Here is a 24,071-nt window from a genome sequence, read left to right on the forward strand (position 1 = left end):
ATGAAGTGAAAGACTATACAACTCTCCCATTTTGGTCCCTTTAATACTTAACCAATAAGCCATCACTTTCTGACCTTTAGAAGTCACTTGTTTGACCATACTTGCTATGTGGTAAAGAAAAAAAAATTACTAAATTTGTAAGGAAAAATATATTATCAGTAGACAGTGTCATTCTAATTTAAATTGTTAGAGATGTGATTTAACACTCTTAACAAGAGTATTGAACTAATATAGGATTTTTCTCCCTGCATAGACCTGCTTTTAAAAATGAGGTTTTAGGGAAATGATTATGTAGCAGAAAAGTTTATTTACAAGTATGATTGTTTCAAACTGCAAATTTGGGTTCCCACATGGCTGGGTGTTGGCTTCCTTTCCTGAGGTGATCTACTTGGCCGTCATAATCTACTCTCTTACTCAGCCATTTTCATAGCAAAGTACATTGTTTTGGTCTTTTAGTACTGTCAGCATGGCAAAATCAAGTTCCATAAAAGGCATTTGAGAGACAAACAACCTTTTTTATAAAGGAAGTGAAGGTGGCAAAAACCAAGTATGTTCTTTTTTTTTTTTTTCTTACTGGAACTCCATTTATAAATCATAGGATGCAAAATTTTTATGCCTGAAGTCTATTACAGCTTTTAAATGCTGTAAGTATAACCATACTGTGCAGTATTCATTTCAAAGCTATCTTTTATGTTGCACAACTGCCTTTGTCCTTGGAATGTTAGTTTAAAATGATTTCATAGCTCTATAAAAAAACTTTCCAAAGTTTAATGGAGAATGCTTACTTTGTCAGTTAAGGGCTTTTCTGTGAGCTAAACTTCAACATGGATTTAGGTGAAATCGTCTTCACATGAGAATTCTGTCCTCGATGGCAGCAGGGATTTTGGTGATGACTTCCTCAGCATGACTTGTCCCTTTAGTCACTTTGCTTGATTAAGGCCTCGTTGCTCTCCATGGGTAGCTCAGTTGTCATCCTAGTATCTCCCTTCACCATCCTCCCAGAATTCCCTCGATATCACTTTCCGGTGTTGGAGTTCCTATTTGCTGCACTCCATGCTTATACATTTTTATGGTATTACTCTTATTTTGGTGTGATGCACATTCTTTAATAGAAGCATGGGTGATAAATTCTCGTGGCCTTATGTGCCTGAAATAGCTTTGTTCTGCCCTCCCACTTGATTACTTGTTTAACTAGGTAAACATTCTGTGTTGATCATTTCCCTTCAGAATCTTGCAGACATTGTTCTGTTGGCTTGTTGCTGAGTGTTGCTTTTGTGATGCCCAGAGCCATCTGATTCATGATCATTTATGTGTTTACCTGGCTTGGGTTTTGGTTTTGGTCTTTGTTCCCATCACCCATCTCCCCACCCGCCTGGGCAGCTTATAGAATCTTCTTTTTGTCCTCAGGTTTCTCAGATTTCACAGCAATGTGCCTTGGGTATGGCTTGATTTTCATTTATTATGCTGGGCTTTGGTAGACACTTTCCTTCTGGCAACTGATGTTCTTCAGCTCTAGGAAGTTTCCTTGAATTATTTTGTTGATATTTTCCTCTCCTTCTCTATTCTCTGTTCTCTCTCTCTGGAACTCCGGTTAATTAGATGTTGGACCTCCGGAACCTGGCCTCTGATTTTTATCTTTGCTCTTCTTATTTTCCATCTCAGTTCTTTTGCTCTGTTTTCTGAGAGGCTTTACCTTTATTTTCCAACCCTCTGATGGAATATTTTGTCTCTGCTATTATATTATTAATTTCTAAGATCTCTTTTTTATGTTCCTTGAACATTTCTTTTTTAGAGCACCCCTGTTCTTATTCCACAGTTGGAGTATGTTTTATCTCTTGGGTGAGCTTAATAATATTTTTGTCTTTTTTACTCCCTGTATCTTTTTTCGTTTTTTCAAGTTTCCTTCTCCCTGCATGGTTTCTGTTTGTTCCAGGTTGCTTTTTATGTGTTTGTTTTGATTGCTATTGTTAAAAGAGAAACTGAGGCATGTTAAAATTTCTTAGAGCTTATTTGAGCAAAAATCGATTCCAGTCAGGCAGCATCCAATCTAGCACATAGAAAGGTCCGAGGAGCTGTAGAAAATAAAAGACTTTAGGTGGGAAAGGAGTGGGAACAAGGTTGCTTTCCTTTAGGGGATGGCAGGGGTCTATCAGGCAGGTTACCTAACTAGTGCTAATCAGGCAATTCCTGATTGACTGGTTTAAGATTCCATTTCTGGGAGAGCCGAAACTGTAATTTAGTCTCTTTTTTTGACCAACCATAAACAATTCCATTTTAGGCCTGTTTTGTTTTTTAACACTATCTTCCATGTTAAAGGCTCTCTTCAGATTTTTGGTAATCCTTGATTATTTCCTCATAATCAAGATTGAGAGACTGCAAAGCTGACTGGAAGCTCTAGGTGTGGAAGTGAGGCCTGTCTGCTTGAGGCATCACAGTAGGGTAATCCAGTTGTGTCATTTGTTGGGTAACCCCAGATCAGTGCATCTTTAGGTATTTCCCTTGTGACTAATGAGATTCTCAGGGGAAGATTTTCCAAACTCCTGCCTGGGGAGTACAATTTGGACACAGGCATTTCTGGGTGGAAGGAGCCCAGTAAGGGAAGGCTCAGCGGCATTTGATGTGTATGTGGCTGCTTAATCGACCTGTAAACTGTCCGGTGCCCATGTCCTCGAAGGTGCTTTCGACTGGCTTGGTGTCCCCCAGGCCAGAGGAAGAGGGGCAGTCATTCAGAGACATCGAGTAAGGGAAGGTATCTGGGAATCTTAACTTCTCAAAAATACTTCTACCCTGTTCTTCCTTGCTTTGGCCACCCCACTTCACCTTAACATCTGAGCATGGAGTGTAAACCAGGTTGGCTTTCAGGTTGTTTTCACCGCTGGCAAGATATTTGGCTTTCTTGAGTCGGTGAAGCCAGTTACTGCTGATTTTTCTATATTCCAAAATTTTGCAGCTGTTGTCCTGCCTCCTGCCATAATCCTTGTGGGATTATGATTTTTTTTAATCCCTTTAGTGTTGTTTTAGTTGGGTTTGGGAAAGGAACAAGATTAGATATGTTGTCAGTCTGCCATTTTAATCCAGACCCCTTTAGAAGCTTTTTAAGAGCTTATGCAAGACATTTTTATGAAACTTCTACTGTGTGTCAAACACTGAGGCATGCTCTTATCCTTTCCATGCAGTGTGTGTGTTAGTGCTCATTTACTAAAATCACAGTACCTAAATAGTATAAATGGCCATTTAAACAAACATTTGAGTCATCTGCAAGAGTTTGAGGGTTACAGTTACGTAAGTTAATAAATACCTCTCTTCGAACAAATGCCTATAACAATGGTAATATAGTTCTGTTTCTATGGGGAAATTTGTACTGAATACCACCCAGTACTGGAAATGGGTGGAAATACAACTGATCCTCATTATTTATGGTAGTTTGTTCTATAAAGTCGCTGAGAACACTGAATTAGCAAATACTGAACCCTTTCTCCTGTAGGATATATAGGGTTAAGTTCCTGCCAACCTCCAGTCACATTTTCATCAGGCAACCTATAACCTTGTTTTATTTGTATTTCTATTTACAGACACCTTTTTAACACACCTGAATGAAGCTTATCTAACACGTTTTTTCACACAGCCTTCTTGAGCTTAGGAGCACTGGACAGCACTGCAGCACTGTGCTTGGGGCCATTTTAAATGGCAAAATCGGCAACAAAAAGCACAAGACTGCAAAAAAACGTGGCATTAAATAAACTACAAAAAGGACGCTTATACTCTCACTGTTTACAGTATGAGAGCTGAAGCAAGAACACAAAGCATTGCCTTGTTCCACCTCAGCTGGGAACATGTGTGTCTGGCCACTCAAAATTTTCACCATTCTGTGCGTGTCCACAAATCACTGCACAATTGCTGAGAGTTTTGATTTGGGGATTACAAATAAATTTTAGCAGGTAGGTAAATTTGCAAATAGGGGACCCATAAACAGTAAGGGTCAATTGTATATCCTGTCCCCTAGCCCTGCAGGGAAAGGCATTTATAACCCCTCTAGAAGAAACTGCAGATTTTATATGCGTTTATGCACGTGCTTAAAAAAGCTGTTGTTCTCCAGTTGTTAGTAGACAGTGTATGCCATATGAGCAAGTAATAAACTCAGTAATTAAGTTTACATACATTACCTCATTGACTTTTACATTGACTTGTGAAATAGATATTATTTCTACTTAAAAGAAATGAAAACTAGTTTGAAGGATTTGAGTAACTTATTCACACTTCCACAGCTAGTAAATAGGGGAGTGGGGATTTGCCTGACATCTGAGGTCTTAACTCAGATTGTACTGAACCTCCACTCCAAAAGGATCCTTGTTTCTGCTGCTAGGTCACGGGAGTTTGTGAGTTAGAGGGATGTGTGGGAGTGTTCACCTGATTTATTTTTTGTTGAATTCTCTCTTTTAAAAAAATTTGCCTGATTGTTTTCATGATCTTTTTAATTTTAATATTTGCTTACTTTTAAATCTGATTCATTTGTATAATTAAAAAGTATAGAATTTAGAACCGGTAGTATCTCTGTTAAATAACATAATAAAATCCACTTACTTTACCCATGAGAAAACTGAAGCTCCAGGAAATAAACTTGCCCAAAGTCACACCGTTAGTTACTAAGACCAGTATCCAAATTGCTTAACTCTCAATCTAATTGTTTTCTCTGCCTAAGCTTTATGTAGCCCCGTGTACTCAAAAGATTGTTTTAACCAAGTTTGACAAAGAGTTAGTACCCAAAGTTAAGTCAAAATCTATTGTAATACGATATGCTCACTACTTTTTAACTTTGACATCCGGGAGTGAACCACTGATGCGAGACAAAACCGCATTACAGCAGGTGGAGAAAACTCCGCTGTCTACGGGGGCCAGACGCTTAGGAACTGAGTCAACTAGAGAGAGCCTGCCCCCTAGGAAGCACTGTGCTCTTACTGTCATTTGATTAGTGGCACTTGAAAATGCAGGTCCAGTGTAATCAGATCTTCTAATTTTTCATGGGAAGCTAGAAAACCGGATATCATTATGAAATATTGGCAACTATGTCAGACTTTAAAACCACACTGTAAGACGAAAAACAAAAACGTCTGTGGGCCAGTTTGAGGCTACCAGTTTGAAACCTGTACTTTAGAGGATTCAGCTTATACTGCAGCTTTCATTTCTCTGCACCATTAGTGACTATGAGAAGGAACCAAAACTGGGTTCTAGTGACATGTTAAATGAAAGCTCTTGAGTTAAATTTATAAGTCAATAAGCCAGGCACAGTTAGTCTGGCTGTTTACCTCATGAAATAACTTGTTTACATGTGTTTTGGCTGTGTGTTACCCACAGTGCAAACATCATATGTGTTTATTACAAGTTAGGATTGATACATGTTTTGAAGTTAAGTGTAGAATTTTGCAGTCTCATATGTTAGCAGACTTGCTGTCCTTATCTAATGCACGCAAGGCTCTGGCACTGCATTATCACCTGCTGAAAATACGTATTTTATCTTGTTTTACGACAGTAGACATTACACAGCATCTGCAGCCAAAAAGCTTTACTCACCCTCTTAGTACCCTCAGAAATAGAATGTCCCCACATGCATCCAAAAATCTTACCTTATTTATTTCCTGAGCAAATAATGGGAGTTACAGTTCTAAAAGCAGGAATTGGTGTAAAACTAAAGCATTCTAAACCTAATGTGCAATTGTCAGTTATTGATGAACTTCTTTTCCATTAGTATCAGAAAGAAATAGATGAGAGTAAATACCTGAAGAATTTGGGGAGAACTGTGTCATTCTTCCATCTTTTTTTAAAACTTATTGAAGTATAACATACTTACAGACAAATACACAAATTATAAATGTACAACTCAATGAATTTTCTCAAAATGGATGTGCCTGTGTAATCAGCACCCAAATTAAGGAATGACACATTTATCCATATTACTATTGATGGACATTTGGCTTTCACATTTGGGAACTATTACATTTAGTGCTGCCGTGAACATTCCTATACAAGTGTTTTGGTGAACTTAGCACATATCTCTGTTGGGTATATACATAGGAGTGGAATAGCTGGGTCATAGGATATTTATATGTTTAGCTTTAATAGATCCTGCCAGTTTTCCAGTGTGTTTGAACCAATTCCGACTCCACTAGCACTGTGTGACAGTTCCAGCATCCTAACCAGCGCTTGATGTTGGCCTTTTCATTTTAGTCATTCTAATGGATATCTCCTTGCAGTTTGGATTTACATTTCCTGATGATTATCGAGCTGAGCACCTTTCACTTGCTTATTGGCCCTTTGGATATTCTCTTGTAAAGTACAGATTCAAGTCTTTTGCACTGGCTTTGTAAACTTTTTTTTTTAACTTTTTAAAAATAAATAGTCTGCCTATATAAATATTCTCATTCAAAAAATGAGAATATCCCCCCCCCATTGACTCCACTGCAGTTGTTAACATCTTAGAGATCTGCTGATATATATATAAAACTAAAATGGCTCTGGCCCACAAGATTGCCTTCTAGATAACTTTTATAAACAAGAGGAAACCTTGCGTGGAGTGTTCTTTTCAGGCCATTTAAACTTTCAGCATTTAGTAAGAAAGAACAAAATAAAAGTAGTAATAAACACAGACATAACTTTTTAAAACTTCAGCCATTAGAATATATTGCCTTTTTCGTTTCATGGATTTGTTTTATGAATTCTGATTGGAAACAATCAGCTGTTAATTAGTATATGTTACTAATTAGAGGAGTTAATTTAGAAAAAAAAGGTAGCTTAAATTTTTCCTTTTAAAAAATATTTATCTGTATCACTGTTGGGGTTTTTTTCTGCTTACAAGTAATATCTGGTTGTGGTCAAAAATTTTAAAGTTATGGAAATACATAACAGAAATTAAAAGTCTCCCATAACCTCACTTCCCAGAGATAATTGTTGCTGTGTTTTCATCCAGATTTTCCTTTATGAATTTGCTGACATATATCACAAATAATACACTCTACATACTGTTTTGCCACTTGTTTTTTTTTTTTTTAATTTGAGTATAGTTGATTTACACTGTTGTGTTAGTTTCTGCTGTACAGCAAAGTGAATCAGTTATACATATACATATATCCACTCTTTTTTAGATTCTTTTCCCATATCAGTCATTACAGAGTATTGAGTAGAGTTCCCTGTGCTATATAGTAGGTCCTTATTAGTTATCTATTTTATATATAATAGTGTGTATATGTCGATCCCAGTCTCTCACTTTTATCCCCTCTCCTTTCCCCCCTGGTAACCATAAGTTTGTTTTTTACATCTGTGACTGTATTTCTGGTTTGTAAATAAGTTAATTTGTACCATTTTTTTAGATTCCACATATAAGCGATATCATATGATATTTGTCTTTCTCTGCTACTTGCTTTTTTATATATATAAATTTATTTATTTATTTTTAATTTATTTTTGGCTGTGTTGGGTCTTCATTGCTGCACGTGGGCTTTCTCTAGTTGCGGTGAGCGGGGGCTACTCTTCATTGCGGTGCGCGGGCTTCTCATTGCTGTGGCTTCTCTTGTTGCGGAGCATGGGCTCTAGGCGTGCAGGCTTCAGGAGTTGTGGCACGTGGGCTCAGTAGTTGTGGCTCGCGGGCTCTCGAGCGCAGGCTCGGTAGTTGTGGCGCACGGGCTTTGCTGCTCCGCGGCACGTGGGATCTTCCTGGACCAGGGCTCGAACCCGTGTCCCCTGCATTGACAGGCGGATGCCTAACCACTACGCCACCAGGGAAGTCCCGCCACTTGCTTTTTTAACCTAACAATAGTTGTTGTTACTGGATTTTTAAGAGTTTTAAAAAACATTATCTATGATAATTGGATATTCATTATTGACAATAGGAATGCCTTATTGAATAGATAAAAAATAAAATGTAATTAGTATATCAATTTTATTAGCCTTACTTATACACCTCTTAAATCGTTCATTTTCTGGCAGGTTCAGTATGCATCTTTTAATTTACCCAACACAGTTTTTTCCTAATACACAGAAAAATTCCAACTGAGGAAGATCTAAATTAATAGAGTTTATGAACAGGTTGAAAGTGGCTTGATTTTTCAGCAATTCTTTTTATATTTCAGGCATCCTAATCATGAAAATTCAGCTACCAAATTGATAATTCTGACTATATAGTCTTCGTGAGAACTTCTCTGGATTGAACCTGTACTTTTCACTTTGTAATAGGGTGGTGCTTCTGATCATTTCAGGTGGTTTGGGTGGCTGTCAGATCAAGGATGTACTTTGTAGAGAACCTAGTCATCCAAGGGTTATGCTTGTTTTCTAGTTCACTACTCAGCATTATTGGGAATGTCGTCAGATCCTTCCTAAAAGCGAGTATCCTGGTGTCTGATTGGAATCTCCAAGTGGATTTTTTTTTTTTTCCAAGCAGTGAGGCTAAAAGTATATACTGTCGGGCTTTTTAAAGCAATATGTGACAAATTAAAATAAATTCCAAGGTATTCTGCTTTTTGGTGTAGTATAACATCTAATGCAGAAACAAAGTCTTCATTTTCCTGTAACGTACAGGCAACTCTTCAGATAAATCATTAAATTCTGAGGTCTGTAGTCTCAACTGGTTGCACCTTATATTGAAATGAGAATAATTGAGCTACATTTTCTCTATCCAGGCTTAAAAAAACTGTATAAAATAACGTTGTTGCTAAATATTAAGGAAGGTATATTCATTTAACACCTTCATTGTAACTATTAGTGAAATCCAGGTGGTTTAGGTTTGGAGGTTTGACTGTCTTGAGTTTCTTGTACTAAAGTAGTGCTTTGCTAGTTGAAGATCACTTTCCAGTTTTGTTAAGTATTTTACCCAGACATGCTTTTATGTTCCAGTGGGACCAGATGGACGTTTCTCTGTGGATTATCAATTTGGCAGCCTCAGGAATAGAAAATAGACATTCTTCTCTGGAGGCTCTTCTGTGACTGAACCGGCATCGTGTAATAGATGTCCTTATTAAGAACTGGTTGAATGGAAGAAGGGACTGCGTCAAAGGGGAAACATGGTGGTGTGTTTGCTGCTAAATGTGAAATAACTAGTTTCAATGGCTAATCAAACATTGTAGGATAAATTGTTTTATTCTGAGTCCCCAAAAAAAGGTGATTCAAAATAATCTTTTAGATTTGCTTTCGAAACATTAGGATCCAGGAGAACAGAAATGTAAATGTTTCATTCCCCTCTCCTTCGATGTGTAGTACAGGCAACCCAAATAAAATGACTTGGTTTTTAGATGTTTTCACTAATTGTTTGGGAAAACAAGATTGTTTCCCATTTGTTCTTCTGGAAACAAAGAAATAGAGCTACGGTTCTTCAAACTGTTTGTGTAAATGGTCAAATTACTCTTTTGTTTTTTAAATGGTCCTGTTTCCTGAGCTGAGAACTCATTACCAGACTTAGCCTGCAGTATGTTTTTGTCTGCTAAATTAAAGCAAATCAAAACAAAGCAACAACCAAAAAGCCCACCATAACCTGCATGTAGGTTTTTAGCAGTAAGGAACTACCGGTGACGGATGTTTAGCCATCATCTTGTGAACAACTTTGTTGTAATAAACGCAAACAAGAGTTGCACTGGGGGAGCTACCGGAACTGATTGATCAGACTTCAAGGAGAGTCATTATACCTTAAGCAGCCTGACTCTTTAGGGAGTGTCTGTTGAGGATACTGGAAAGCTTGCAGTGTGTGGTAGCTGTGGAGGTTAGGAGGCTGCTGCTGCTTCCTGACACCTAATACCAGATTTTATGGCTCTTTCAGTTTCAGTTAGGGTAGCTTTCTATTGATGTCTTCTGTGTTACCTATTTTGAAAATAATTTGTCCCCTTTTCAGTTAGTCATTTCATGGGGGCGGGGCGGGGGGGGGGGGAACCAGCCTGCTGGGTTGAAACAAAAACGTTGTGAAAGAGATTTAATCCCTTGCTTAGGAATGTGGGGATTTATAATTAAACTGATTCATTGGATGTTTGGCCAGTACCTGGCAGGCGTAACACTGACTTTCACATGTGTTTTATGGAATAAATGTAGTTAATTAGCCTTATTCTCTATTCCTTGTATTTATATGCTATATGAAAAAATCAGCTATTGCTTATAGAACTTTCATTACTTGAGATCTGGCTTTGCAAGTACAGTTTTCTCTGCGCTTTTGAATTGAGGAAGGTATTAAGGGGGACCTCTGGAAGTCAGAGAGGAACAGATTAAACAGGAGCCTAATCAGAGTCCCAAGATTTTTTTTTTTTTTAAGGAATTACTTTATTTTTATTTATATTTATTTATTTATTTATTTATGACTGTGTTGGTTCTTCGTTGCTGTGCGAGGGCTTTCTCTAGTTGTGGCGAGCGGGGGCCACTCTTCATCGCGGTGCGCGGGCCTCTCACTATCGCGGCCTCTCTCGTTGCGGAGCACAGGCTCCAGACGCGCAGGCTCAGTAATTGTGGCTCACGGGCCTAGTTGCTCCGCGGCATGTGGGATCTTCCCAGACCAGGGCTCGAACCCGTGTCCCCTGCATTGGCAGGCAGATTCTCAACCACTGCGCCACCAGGGAAGCCCCCCAAGATGTTTTGAAGGGTGGTTTGTTTGTTTTGTTTTGGAATGGAGGTGGTTGGTTTTTAGAGGGCTCCCTGAAGTGAGACTGATGATCTTAGTGGGTCAGTATTTGTCTTTCTTGTTTTCTTTAGGTTAATGTTTGAAATTTATTAATCAGACTGAATAAAATAGGTATCCTGCCCTAAGGGCTTTACTGCTTAGTAGAAAAGCTGTGATTTATAAAGTCACAGCATAATGAAATAAAGTGATAATGAAAAGCCTTGGGCAGACTGTGTAATGTATTTTAGGCTATTTACACAGGTTGGTTTGTCTAATTACTATTATTATTTTTGTTCTTGTCAGAATTGTCTTTTCTAATAGTAGGATCCTTCAAACTATTTAAACCAGATCTTGCTCGCTGCTGTAGAAAATAGGCTCAGAATTTCTTCGTAAAGTCCAAACTGGTCCTTTGAAAACTAACAGATGTTTGCCCTTCTCTCCAGTCAGTGAAAGGTGACAGTTACATGAACCCTTACACATTCCTTTCCTCTTTGCTTTTGAACACATTAAGTGGAAGTGGATTTGCATCCCTTTGGGTTTTTGACCAAAGCACATACCCATCTCCTTCCTGCCTCCCTGGAACTGGTTCAAGATTTGGAGAGAAGGGTTTGTTTAGGGGCGTTTCCCATGTCTTATCTCTGAGCACATGCTAGGGTTGAATTTATTTTGACCCTGTGTTTTAAATTTGGATCCAAAGCAAGAGTTTAAAGTGCAACAGAAGAAAGTCCACTGAACTTTAGACATGAGGGATCCGGGGAGGAAGGTACGTACTTGTGTTCGGAAGCTTTCTCATAGAGGTTGGCCATCTTTGTGCATACATATAATTGTAAACTGATAACTACTAGGCAAAGGGAGAATGCTTAAACGTATGTAAAGGTCTGTGTGGTGCTTACATTGTGTGTTTATGTGCTTACTTTTACAGTGATGACTCTAGTATTCATAATCTTTAAATTGATGGCGGAGCAAGTAAATTCTGAATTTTTATTTGAAAACCTTTTGGAAAAGCTTAGGATGGGTATTTGCAAGGAAAAAAATATGTCATTTGTGATTGATCTTTAAGGGAATGACTGAAAAAGTATATAGATATTTTAGGCATTCTATCATTTTGTCTTCTAAAGCATCAAATAAAGAAGGCTATAAATGGTTATTATTAAAGGTCACCCAGATTCTCCTCCAAGTTGAGAAGCAAGTCTCTCTTCATTGATTACTATTTATCTTTATCCAGTAATTTCGAGCACAGTACCTTGTATATATAGTAGGCTCGACTGATTTCTTTTTTGACTGATCTTTTCCAGAGCCTGGCGCAACTAGAGAATCTGTGCAAACAGCTGTATGAAACAACAGATACAACCACTCGACTCCAGGCAGAGAAAGCCTTGGTTGAATTCACCAACAGCCCTGATTGCCTGAGCAAGTGCCAGCTACTCCTCGAAAGAGGAAGTGTACGTAAGATTTGAAAAATCCTAAAGGGTAACAGGTTTAGGAAAATATATTCTGGTTCTGAGTTTAGGGGTGGATTGGGATAACTTCTGTTCCTTGATTTTTCTAGGTACCTCTGCCTTCTTAACTTTACTTTTAAAATGTACCACACCTGCCAGGTTGGCAAAAAAGGCCTTACAGACTCATCAGGGAAAATCTCATTGAGCGTATATTTTTGTCTTGTAATTTTTCATCTTGAATCAAATTTCTGGGACTCCTTTTCTGTTTTTTACACTTAAGTACCACTTCGTATCCTTTACAAAGAAGACAGGGCTGTATATAATTGACATTTCTTATCCACAAAGTTCATGTCACCTTGTAAGATCCCTAGTCTTCTCTGTTTTTCCTCCCCTGTACCACAGCTGCTTCTTGTCTTAGAAGTGTAGGGGAAAAAATTACCTCGACAATGAAAATTACAGGAAGTTACAGGTTTTAAAATGTAATTAGAACCTCTTCCACCTTAAAAATGGCATGCAATGATCAATAATGCTTTTAATGAGACATGATTTGATTAAGTTAATATTTTTGGCAAGATGGAGGTCTTAGGAAGGGTAAGCATCCAACCAGTGTATCATGAAAGGGCATCAAGAGAGTTAGAATCCCAGCTAGACCAGGAGCCAGCACTCTGCTGAAGACTAGAAGGAAATGTGAAAAGGAGGAAAGCAGTTAATTTGTTGAGAGTATAGAATTCTAGATGACTTCATTTTTGAATTTGCGTTAGTAGTGTTACAGAATTTATGCAGTAAACTGAACAAATTATAGTTGGCTAAATAATATCCTTTAGTAGCTGAGGGAGCTAACTCTTTTCCCAAGTTTACAAGATTACAGTCATGGTCAGAGATTGTGTAGGGCTCTGTTCTATTTTCAGATTTTTTTGTATTTCTTTTCAATCCCTTGGCTCTAGGATTGATCCACTTAGATTTGTACTGTGGGAGATGGCACAGCTAGCTCTCATTTGACTCCCACTGGAGCCCCACAGTGTCATTTGTGACACTGTTAACTCCAGTCCTCATGTTGTCAGTCAACAGGCTGGAATAAAACAGGGTTGGTGCAATACTAAAAACACTTAATTATAGTGGGTTCTTCCTTTTTAATTTCTGTTGACTTCTTAGTGACTTAGCAGATTTATTGGAATTATATGCAGAAACCATTTACATGTTAATATAGTGTATAGATATACACTATGTTCTATAGTTATAGTAGCCTCTCTTGCATTATTAGCGATTTGACACACCTGCTTTAGTCAGTTTAAACCATGTTCAAGGGTGTTGAATAAAAATCACATGTCAGAGTCACTTTTATAGATTTTTTCCATAAACTTAAGTTATTTTTATAACCGATGGGATGATGTAATGCCTATGGATAGCCTACTGTCTTAAGGACTTATAGTTTCATGGGAAATTATGTTCGACCCTTGAGTAAATTATTTTGATGATTCTGAGTCTGTCCCTGTTACGTGACATTATATAATGTAGCCACATGGGGGAATCTGAATTTGCACACGGCCCCTCCTTATACATTATGATCAGATAGAATACTCTGATTCTCCGTAAGGTTAAAATTCATTAAAATCCACACTTGAGAATGATAATGCTATTCCATTGCTTAGGGCATAATTTTTCTTTCTCATAAATAATTGTTATGAATTTACTATTAAAACTAGCATATACATTCCCCAAAGCTGTAGCTGATTGATAGTTGTGCTGATGGGAAGATACAATTGGGGATTAACTACCCAGCATAATGTGGTGGTTCCTTCTAATACTACTTCTTCTTGTCTTTTTTTTTTTTCCCCCTCTTTCTAATGCCATACTATAGGAATATTATGAGGTGAAACTTTTTGAAACATCATTATAACAAGGCTGTTGGAGGGAGAAGATTTCTTGATTTAAATGAAAGAAGAGATTTAGCTTCTTTTCTGAAAAGAGCCCCTCTAACTTCTGCCCCCTCAAAGTGATACAGATACCTGTATTAGATTCAGTTTGATCAGCCATTCACTTTATCCTGCCCTTTGTTCATGACTGAAATCAGCTTAATGAGCACATATGCTTTGTGGGGCTCATTTTTCCTTAGTATGTGACCCTTTAAAATCCTGAGGATCAAGTATAGCAAAGCCGATTAATTTTCTTGAATTTGAGAACAGATCTCCAAGTTAAGAACTTTATGACTGACTAACTCAATAAAACTGAATTCTAAGTCCTTTCCCCCCTCTTTTCACAGTCATCTTACTCCCAGTTACTGGCAGCTACATGCCTTACAAAGCTTGTATCGCGCACAAATAACCCTCTACCATTGGAACAACGAATAGATATTCGTAAGTAGAGAGTTGTCTTTTTTCTCTTAAAGAAATTAGTTTAGTGATGTTCTAGTAATAGTTACATTTATGTTGCTTGTCTGATAATGTTCTGAAATTGCTAAGCATACAGAACATCTAGAATCCAGTTTCTTTCCAGAATTTGGGCTTAAAAGTGAAGAGGACCCAATATAATTGCTTCTAGATAAAGCCTGCATTATCCCTTTGGTTTTCAGAAGGTTTCTTTCATTCAGTCTTTACTGTCACTAATAACTAAGAAAAACATTGTTAAGGATTTTGAATTCTGTGCAGACCATGCTATTTAACCATCGAGGGATAGATTCAAGGCTGCCTTACCTCAGATTCTTCATTGTGACACGTTGTATATTCTGAGTTGGCAAGCCTATGAATCTTAAATTCCAAGTCCCATTTCTCAGTAGTGTGAATAATTAGGGAAGTTTAGGGTAAATAGTTTAAATTTACTACTCCTTAGACATTTAAAGATGTACACCCTTCCCTAGCAGAGCCTTCTATGACGTAGATTACTTTTGTTTTATAGGGAACTATGTGCTCAACTACCTTGCCACTCGGCCAAAGTTGGCTACTTTCGTGACACAAGCACTTATTCAGTTATATGCCAGAATCACAAAACTGGGCTGGTTTGACTGTCAGAAGGATGACTATGTCTTCAGAAATGCAATCACAGATGTCACAAGGTTTTTACAGGTATGATTTATGTATGTGATGGAATAAAAATGAGTGAAGCAATATATGCTTACTTATATATTGATCTATAAGTGGAATTACTTGGTATATATTCTTCTGTGTCTTTTTAACTCTTAATATGTCTCGGCTTTACATGTTTAGATGTCAGCACAAAACCTTCATTCTTTCTAATGCTTACATACCATTCCAGTTTAAAATACCATAATTCATGTAACTCTTATAGGTGGGCATTTAGTTAGTATCTATATCTTGACTTAAATAAATACTTCAGTGAATATCCTAGTGTGCATGTGTGTATATATATATCTTTTTATACTTTGAGTTAAGTGTGTTTATAGTGTGAATTCCCAGCCTTTGAATTATTCAGTCAGAGGGATGTGTGTATTTTGGGTTTGCAAGGATATTTCCAAATTACCCTCAAAAAAAGTTGTTCCCTGCAACAATTAAAAGAATGCCTATTTCCCTGTACCTCCACCCTGTGAGCTCAGCTTTTTTATTTTTCCAGTTTCGTAGGTAGAAAGAATTGGTAGCTCAGCATTTGAGTTACAAATGAGACAGAACAAATTTTCATATGCTGATTTATTACTTATTTTTCTGTGAACTTCCTATTTATATCTTACGTACATTTTTTGATCGGGTTCTTTGCCCTTTTTTGTATACAGTCGCTTTGTAAATTATCTTACACATTCATCATTTATCTTAAATGTGATTTGCTAGTTTCTCTTTCTGTGATATGTATGGTATGATACTTAAGGTTATTTTTAAAATACAAAGGGTCTCAATTTTGATGAAGTCAGATTTAGCAGTCTTCTTTTATTATGGCAGGTTAGATTTTATGCCCTGCAAAGCAGCAGTTTTAAACTACAGTTTCTTGCTACATTGTCTAGGCAGTTGTTTTTTTTTTTTAATTAATTATTTATTTATTTATTTATTTATTTATTTATTTATTTATTTATTTATTTATGGCTGTGTTGGGTCTTCATTTCTGTGCGAGGGCTTTCTCTAGTTGCAGCAAGTGGGGGCCACTCTTCATCGTGGTGCGCGGGCCTCTCACTGTCGCGGCCTCTCTTGTTGCGGAGCACAGGCTCCAGACGCGCAGGCTCAGTAGTTGTAGCTCACGGGCCTAGTTGCTCCGCGGCATGTGGGATCTTCCCAGACCAGGGCTCGAACCCGTGTTCCCTGCACTGGCAGGCAGACTCTCAACCACTGCGCCACCAGGGAAGCCCTAGGCAGTTTTAATAGCAGCACAGGACTCTGTTATTTCAAAAGTATGACTGCATTCCAAATGCTGGAATCAAGCTGCACAGGCCAACTCTTTCTGCCTTTTTTTTTTTAAACCAGGATAGTGTTGAATACTGCATCATTGGTGTCACAATTTTATCTCAGCTAACCAATGAAATTAATCAAGTAAGTGCTACAGCCTTCCTCATTGAAGTAAGTGCCATATTTTTTCTTAGTATTGGTGTTTTCTGCTGTGTGTGGGATGATCTTTTTTGGCAGTTGTGTGCTTTTGCGGTAAGTGATTAATGCCCTTTTGAAACAAAATAGTTCCATTGGGTTTCCCTCTGTAAGTGCAGTCTACCTCACTCTTATTATCCAGATCCCCTTCTGTCTCCGGAATATTTTTTCCTCTCATCTCAGCTTTCTTCAGTGGTATTAATGTTCACTGTTAGAGATGAGAGCAATGGTCCTAAGTCAGAACTTAGGAAACCAGCATCATTGGTGTGCCCCTTCTGCTGTATAAATTAATGTGTTTATAATCATTCAAAAATCAGTTCTCATGTGCTATTATTAAAGATTTTGCTGATAATCTTTTCAGAATGCACGAAACATTCTGCTAAATACCAGGTAATTTTTTTTAAATAGTCATTGATGTCACAGATTACTACAGAGGAAACACCAGTGGCTTTCTTTTGCTCTGGCTATTATTTTTTAGTCATTTACTTTTGTATCCAGCTAAAATGTTAAAATTATTGAACAGGCCAGAATTAATATTAATTGTAACATCTCACCCTTCAGTTGTCAGCTATTAAATACATTGGCATCATTGTTGCTACTGCTCGTATTTATGCAGACATTTCTGTTAACCCTGAGAAATTTTAACTGCGTTGGTACTATCTTAAATGCACTAGCTTATAGTCTGTTAAAATCTGGAGTCCATATTGTGTTCTCTGTCACATGCACATGCAATCCCCATTGCGGTTGGTAATTATCAAAATAATAGCTCACACTTTTGAGTGATTTCTATGTGACAGGCACTGTTCTAAGCACTTTACTTATATTAATTTTATTCTCACAATAGTCCTGTGAGATAGGGACTCTGGTTCTCCCATTTCCTAGATAAGGAAACTGAGGCTCATCATAAAGGTTGAATAATTTGCCTACAGTGTCACAGTTACCTGGCAACAGTATATGAATTCAAACCCACATAGGCTTATTGCAGAGCCTGTGCTCTTAGCAACTAACTTATTATTTACCCACTATTACCCTTGTAGTAAGAGAGCATGCGTTAACTAAGTACAGAGATTGTGGGGTTAAGGCTCTCCCCTTTGAAGCTTGGTTCCAGAAAATCCATCAGTGTTGGTATTTTTAAAATCTTCGAAATTTTGTCTTTCTTAAGAAAATAATAGAAATGTGTGTGACATACTTAAGATGTAATTATTCTCTGTATTATGATCAGTATAACAGATTATATATAGCATCTGGTATATAATCTAGCATCACCTTTTTATCCAAGACATTTATGATAACACAGTGACACTGAAGCTAAAATCGGAACACTTTGAACCTCTATGTAGTTTTCTATTGGCTTTTTTTTTTTTTTTTGGTTGTCATTTAAATCAGAAAGCATATTTCTGTTACCATTCCTATTTGAACTTAGAAATAAAATTAAGGGGGCATTCCATAACTTGGTTGTCTATCAGAAATCTTGCTGCATTTTTTCTTTAATGTGCTAAAAGCAAAATGAGCTCCCTCCTGGTTGAATTGAACAGTATATAGAAGAGATTTAAGCTTACGGTAAATGGTTGAACTGAAATTACTCTTGGCAACCTTGAAATTCCTTTATTTTACTCATTGAGTACCTACTATGTGTCATAAATAGAGGGCATACTAAAGAAGTAAAAGACTTAATCCTTGACCACAAAAACCTTTAAAATATGACCAGAAAGACAAGAACAGAGGAGTAAATGAGAGACCAATACAACCACTTAATTTAAGTACTCACTTCGGTGGTATAGACTACATGTTGAAATAGGTTAGAGAAGGAAGAGAGTATTACAGGCAATCGTCTATCTTAAGTTCATGGCTGTTAGTCAATGACTGTTTTAGAAATTTTGTAGTAACTTCAGCCCTGACTAGATTGTTTACCAAAACCCAAGCCTTGCTACTGTCTGGTTTTGAGACTAAGCCACAATACAACATGATAGAAATTATTAGCGATGTCTTCCAACAGTTTGTTAAATTTTACCTCCCTAAGTGCAGAGGAAATTAAAACTTTGCAGTGGAGATACCTCTCCTTCTGTCTTCCCTCTGTATGCGGTAGAGACATGATATCCTGGCTAGCTGTTATTAGCAGCTTATTGTCATCTGCATTCTCTCACTAAATATGGTCTAACAGTAACTTAAATGTTTAAAATGTATTTTGTTATTTATGTTGGTCTTACTGAAAATCCTTCTAGTTTACTTGAAGTCTACATGAAAATTTTTTTCTTTGCAACTAATTCTAAAACTTGCGTTGGTTTGTTTTTCTGCACAGGCAGACACCACCCATCCTTTAACCAAGCACAGAAAAATAGCCTCTTCTTTCCGAGATTCATCGTTATTTGATATCTTCACTCTTTCCTGCAATCTGCTAAAACAGGTGAGATTGTATCTTGGGACCTGCTTCACAGATCCTTTTGAAAGGATGAGAATAAATGGGGACTTGTTATGACCCCATGAGAGTTTATGCATCTCTTTAATCATCGTCATGTCTCACGTAATACATATGTCCGAGCTGTTGAAGAAACTTACCAAACTGAAAGAAAGAATTGTGATTTCCCTATTTCACATCTATTCCCCTAGGTAAAGAGTAGTATGTGAACACTTATCCCATGCTCCTATTTTAAAGGAACTAGTTTACCACAAAGTTTGAGGCTTTTCTTGTTTGCTTTTTTTATATCCACATAAGATCTTCCTATGTGGAGTAAAAGCATCTTCACTTTATGGTGTTTGGATTCTCAGTGCTTTGAAAGCAGTCTCAGACTACATTGTTAGCATACTAAAACTAGGCTGGCTTCCCTGTCCCCTGCTGAGTTACAGGCAGCAAATAAACAAGCAACATCTGTAAGGAAAAGTAAATTTTGAATTTTTAACATCCACTTAGATTTCATAACCTGAAGGGGTAGACAGTATCACAGAAGGAAATTACCAGTTTTAAAATAGAAAGTTGGTATTTCATTTATTGATAGACTTGAACTAAGGAAGAAATGTTAACTTGTGAGTTCTACACATGTATAACCATGTTTGGATGCTTTGTTGCTATAGAAAGCCAAATGGAATTAGCTTCTGGCTTTGTGTTCGTTGGGGGTTTTCTGTTTGTTTTCTTGTTCTTGTTCTCGTTTTCCAGTGTGTCTCAGGTGTAGTATTAGAAGCAAGTTTGGATTCTTCTTTTGTCCCAGTTAATGATGTCCATCTTTTCCTTCAGTTACCTAGTTTTACTTCAGAATTCCCAAAAAATTCTCAGTTTGGACAAGCTGCCTCGCAAGAGCTGTTGTAGCTCACAAGCTGCCTTGCAAAAGCTGTTTCTAGAGGGAAAAAGCTTTCGAGAAAACTGAGCCTTGAAACCTCCTCTGATACTGATTCTGTCAAAAACAATGAGCCAGCCAGTCACTGAGGTCACAGCTGGTAGAAATTTGAATCTCATAGTCACCGTAGCTCTGGACCACTATTGAGCTATAGGCCGGTACACTGCTGATGAATAAATAAAATTCAGTGGTGATTTTGTTTTGATTGTGGTTTGAAAGATTTTTGTTGATGCTGGCTATGGTAATGTTAAAAAGAGGAAGGAAGGTAGGGCAGGGTGTAAAATTTACTAGAACTCCCTCCAGAGTTTAGCCCCAGCCCTGTCTAGAAATAATAAGGATCTAAAATGCAAATGAAGTAACCAAACATCCCATATTGCTTCAGAATTCACTGTGGCCACGATGCCTACAGCATATAAAGAGTAAGTGTCAAAGGGGGAATTTCTTTAAATACCAGCTTCATGTTTTTATAGTAAATGTGTTTTAATAGTAAATAAGGAGCTGGGAGTTTCATAGTGATGGAAGGACTTTGAAGGTGATGGAAGTGCAGCATCTTTTGGGAGAGAAACGTCACTTGACTGTGTTGGAATACCGCCCTCCTTCTCTGGCTTAGCAGCCTCCTCGTAAGTCTGGTAGCAAGCTTGGAAGAGAGGAGTGATTGTTTGGGGCTCATTATGTGGTCATTTTTACAGGCTTCTGGAAAGAATCTGAACTTGAATGATGAAAGTCAGCATGGCTTGCTGATGCAACTGCTCAAACTCACTCATAACTGCCTAAACTTTGATTTCATCGGCACTTCTACTGATGAGTCCTCAGATGACCTGTGCACGGTACAGATTCCCACCAGCTGGCGATCAGGTAATACAGTCGCACCCTCTGAAACAGGTTGCCTCTCCACTCAACCTGGAGTCTGCAGGGTGGTCTCAGGAACCCCTGGCAAATCCCCTGCTTGCTCTTAAAGAAAGCTTAGGATGTCAGTATGGGTCTTTTTAAAGTCAGAGAGAGGCTGTTGGAGGATCCCCCAGCCGGGGAGAACTCTTTAATTACTGGGTTCCTGACGGATGTGAGTTTGACCTTACGTTAATCACCTAGAGACTTCTGATACCTTACTCATTTGAGGGAATTTCTAACTTTAAAAACAAAATCAAATAAAAGAACTTGTGCTTATGCTTGGTACTGTATTCCTAAGGATAAAAATTCTTGCTATGAACAGAGTTCTGATTGTCTTAAGTTGTTTGAGAATCAGAAGAATGAATCCATTTCTTAGAGGAGCTAAAAACAAGTGCTTAAAAAAAAAAAAAAAAAAGGAAAACAAAAAGCCCCTATTAGCTTATCACTTTCAAATGAAATAAACATTCTGTAAGATAAGAAAGCAGGAAGATACGCTCCCCGATGACTGTATAGCACCGGAGTGTGCCAGCTGCATTGTGCAGACGTACTCAGTAAAGTGGTCTTTTTGTCTTTCAGCATTCTTAGATTCTTCTACTCTGCAACTGTTTTTTGACCTGTATCATTCCATCCCTCCTTCGTTTTCACCTCTGGTGAGTCAGGACCACAGTTTCTATTTCTAGAACGTAGCAATGGTGAATGAGCCTTATGTTCATTTTGTTGTACAAAATCATAGAAGTAAAGCATAGAAATACTAGGGTTAGTTATCTAGCCTTTTGAGATAAAGCTTGTCACCTAAAGGTTCTCACAGTAAAGTCTTAATTCCTTCTAAATTGTTCCTGGGAATTCCTTGGTGGTCTATTGGTTAGGAATCCACGCTTTCACTGCAGGGGCCCAGGTTCAGTCCCTGGTTGGGGAACTAAGATCCCACAAGCCGCGCAGTGCGGCCAAAAATAATTGTTCCTGTCTAATGACAGATTGCTGCAGATGTCAAGCTCTTTTGGTCTCCCTTTGTATCTGACTTTATACTATACCTCAAATTGCCACAGGCTAGAATGTGGGGAATTCACCTTATATTGTCTATTTGAAGATAGATAGAAGTCAAGACTAAGAAAATTTCTGAAAATCCCTCAAGCATATGTTACATAAGTGCTAAATGGAAGCTGTACTGGGATGGCATATTTGCATACTTATCCTGAATAACATTTGAAACCTCTTGGGAATGCTGCATTTCTCCTTTAAAGCAATAATTAACCTCCTCAAATCTCAAAATTCATTGAGTTCCTAAAAGGCGTTGGTCTGATATTTCAGTTTGTTGGTATAAAATACCATTGTACAAAACATGCAGAGAAAATACAGTAAAGTAAATGGGTGTTTTGCATAGTTTTTCTGCAGTAGACTACTTTCCTGGTAATAGTAGTTTTCCAAATTAATGTGGACCTTCACTTTAGCAGAAACATGAATTCGTGTTTTTTGTATCGTTAAGTTTACTTCAGGAAAAAGTAACACACTTAAGAAGGGTAATTAATGAAAGGACTGTTTGTAAAGGGGTGGACAAAATTAAGGGAATCCAACAAGTGGTGGTGATGTACACGCCCTGGGGCTAGCAATAGTGGGGAGCCTCAAGGGGCAAGGGAAAGAAACCCTGGAGAGAGCTGAAGCTGTGACTTAGGGGAGGGCTGTTCACCAGAGGTAGAGAAACTCTGCCAACCATGGCCCAGCTGGGGGTGAGGAGGGGGCTCCTCTTTCTTCCTGCCCTTGATCTCCTGCTGGTACTTTCCAATGGTTGAAGCCAATGAGAAGCAAGAAGGCAAGGGAACTTGGCTGTTGTTAGTCAACAGAGGTCAGCCTCCCAGGGAGCAGAGCAGGGAGGCGAAGGGCAGAAAATAGATCTGGAGGGGCAAACAGAATATAAATAGCTAGCACAGTGGGGAAAGGGGAAAATGTTTTCATTATAAAACCTGTTTTCTTTAGGGCACAGATCTGACTTGGTTATTTCATTATAGCACTACATAGCAAAGGCTGATTAGCCAAAAGGCCTTAATAAAACAGAAAAAAAAACTAAATCTAAAGCATTATTTAAACTATGAATTGCTTGGTATTTTCAAGCTTTAAATATATATCTTAAACACAAATCAAAGAAGCCATCAGGGTGGTCAAAGAATAAAACGTAGATGACTTTCCAAACTATGGATTTAACTAGTTGTTACAGTCAACCTGGATCTAATGCTCTTTTTATTTTTCTTTTCATAAAGCTGTTTCAGCTATCCTAAGCTACATCCCCCTTGATCTTTTTTTTATATCATTATAATGGTAGCAGGGGTTGAAAGAACAGCATTAGTGCCATATGTAAAGAAGAATATTTACAGCAGGGGAGAGGGTAATGAAAATAGCTGTACAATCTTTTTGATCATTTGTGTTTGGGTTGTGCCCTGCTTTAGGTATTATCCTGCTTAGTACAGATTGCCTCAGTTAGAAGATCCCTGTTTAACAATGCAGAGAGGGCCAAGTTTCTCTCTCACCTTGTTGATGGTGTTAAACGAATACTGGAAAACCCACAGGTAAGATTTTTGAGAATTTATTTTTATTTGTGTGTGTATATGTGTGTATGATTAGTATATGCCTATCTGTTATGGCTCCAAAGAAAAATCAATCTAGAGGTCACACTTAGCAGAAATCATAGAAAACAGTTCAGTCTGTCATCCTTCAGAAGATTTAAGTGAATGTATATTTGTAGATTTAAATAATACTTACCCAGAAGAGGAGCTTGTATCCTCTAGCTTCAGGAATGTAGGAATTCTGGGAAGGGATCCCCTTTGGTTGTTGTTGTTAATTTTTATTGGAGTATAGTTGATTTACAATGTTGTGTTAGTTTCAGGTGTACAGCAAAGTGAATCAGTTATACATATACATATATCCACTCTTTTTTTTTAGATTCTTTTCCCACATAGTCCGTTACAAGGTATTGAGTAGAGTTCCTTGTGCTATACAGCAGGTTCTTATTACTTACCTATTTTATATATAGTAGTGTGTATATATCAATCCCAGTCTCCCAATTTATCCCTCCCCCTCTTATCCCCTGGTAACCATAAGTTTGTTTTCTACATCCGTGACTTGACTTCTGTTTTGTAAATCAGTTCATTTGTACCCTTTTTTTTAGATTCCACATGTAAGCGATATCATACGATATTTGTCTTTTCTTGTCTGACTTACTTCACTCAGTAAGACAATCTCTAGGTCCACCCATGTTGCTGCAAATGGCATTATTTTAGGGAAGGGA

The 24,071-nt window shown here is 37.7% G+C and overlaps 1 protein-coding gene across 2 annotated transcripts in view; it reads left to right on the forward strand.

The window, feature by feature from the left end:
• The window catches only part of XPO7 (exportin 7), an 87,910-nt gene that overhangs the window by 39,821 nt on the left and 24,018 nt on the right, over positions 1-24,071 (forward strand). The window contains exons 2-9 of one of the 2 annotated variants that reach the window (XM_068551988.1): positions 11,917-12,063; positions 14,321-14,414; positions 14,953-15,119; positions 16,461-16,553; positions 18,877-18,981; positions 20,596-20,761; positions 21,371-21,444; positions 23,233-23,352. In XM_068551988.1, the coding sequence (XP_068408089.1) occupies positions 11,917-12,063; positions 14,321-14,414; positions 14,953-15,119; positions 16,461-16,553; positions 18,877-18,981; positions 20,596-20,761; positions 21,371-21,444; positions 23,233-23,352 (966 nt within the window). The remainder of the gene's footprint in view (positions 1-11,916; positions 12,064-14,320; positions 14,415-14,952; positions 15,120-16,460; positions 16,554-18,876; positions 18,982-20,595; positions 20,762-21,370; positions 21,445-23,232; positions 23,353-24,071) is intronic. The other variant, XM_068551989.1, reaches the window with a different exon arrangement.

The sequence above is a fragment of the Eschrichtius robustus genome, chromosome 10 (genome assembly GCF_028021215.1).
Source record: "Eschrichtius robustus isolate mEscRob2 chromosome 10, mEscRob2.pri, whole genome shotgun sequence".
Classification (NCBI taxonomy): Eukaryota; Metazoa; Chordata; class Mammalia; order Artiodactyla; family Eschrichtiidae; genus Eschrichtius; species Eschrichtius robustus.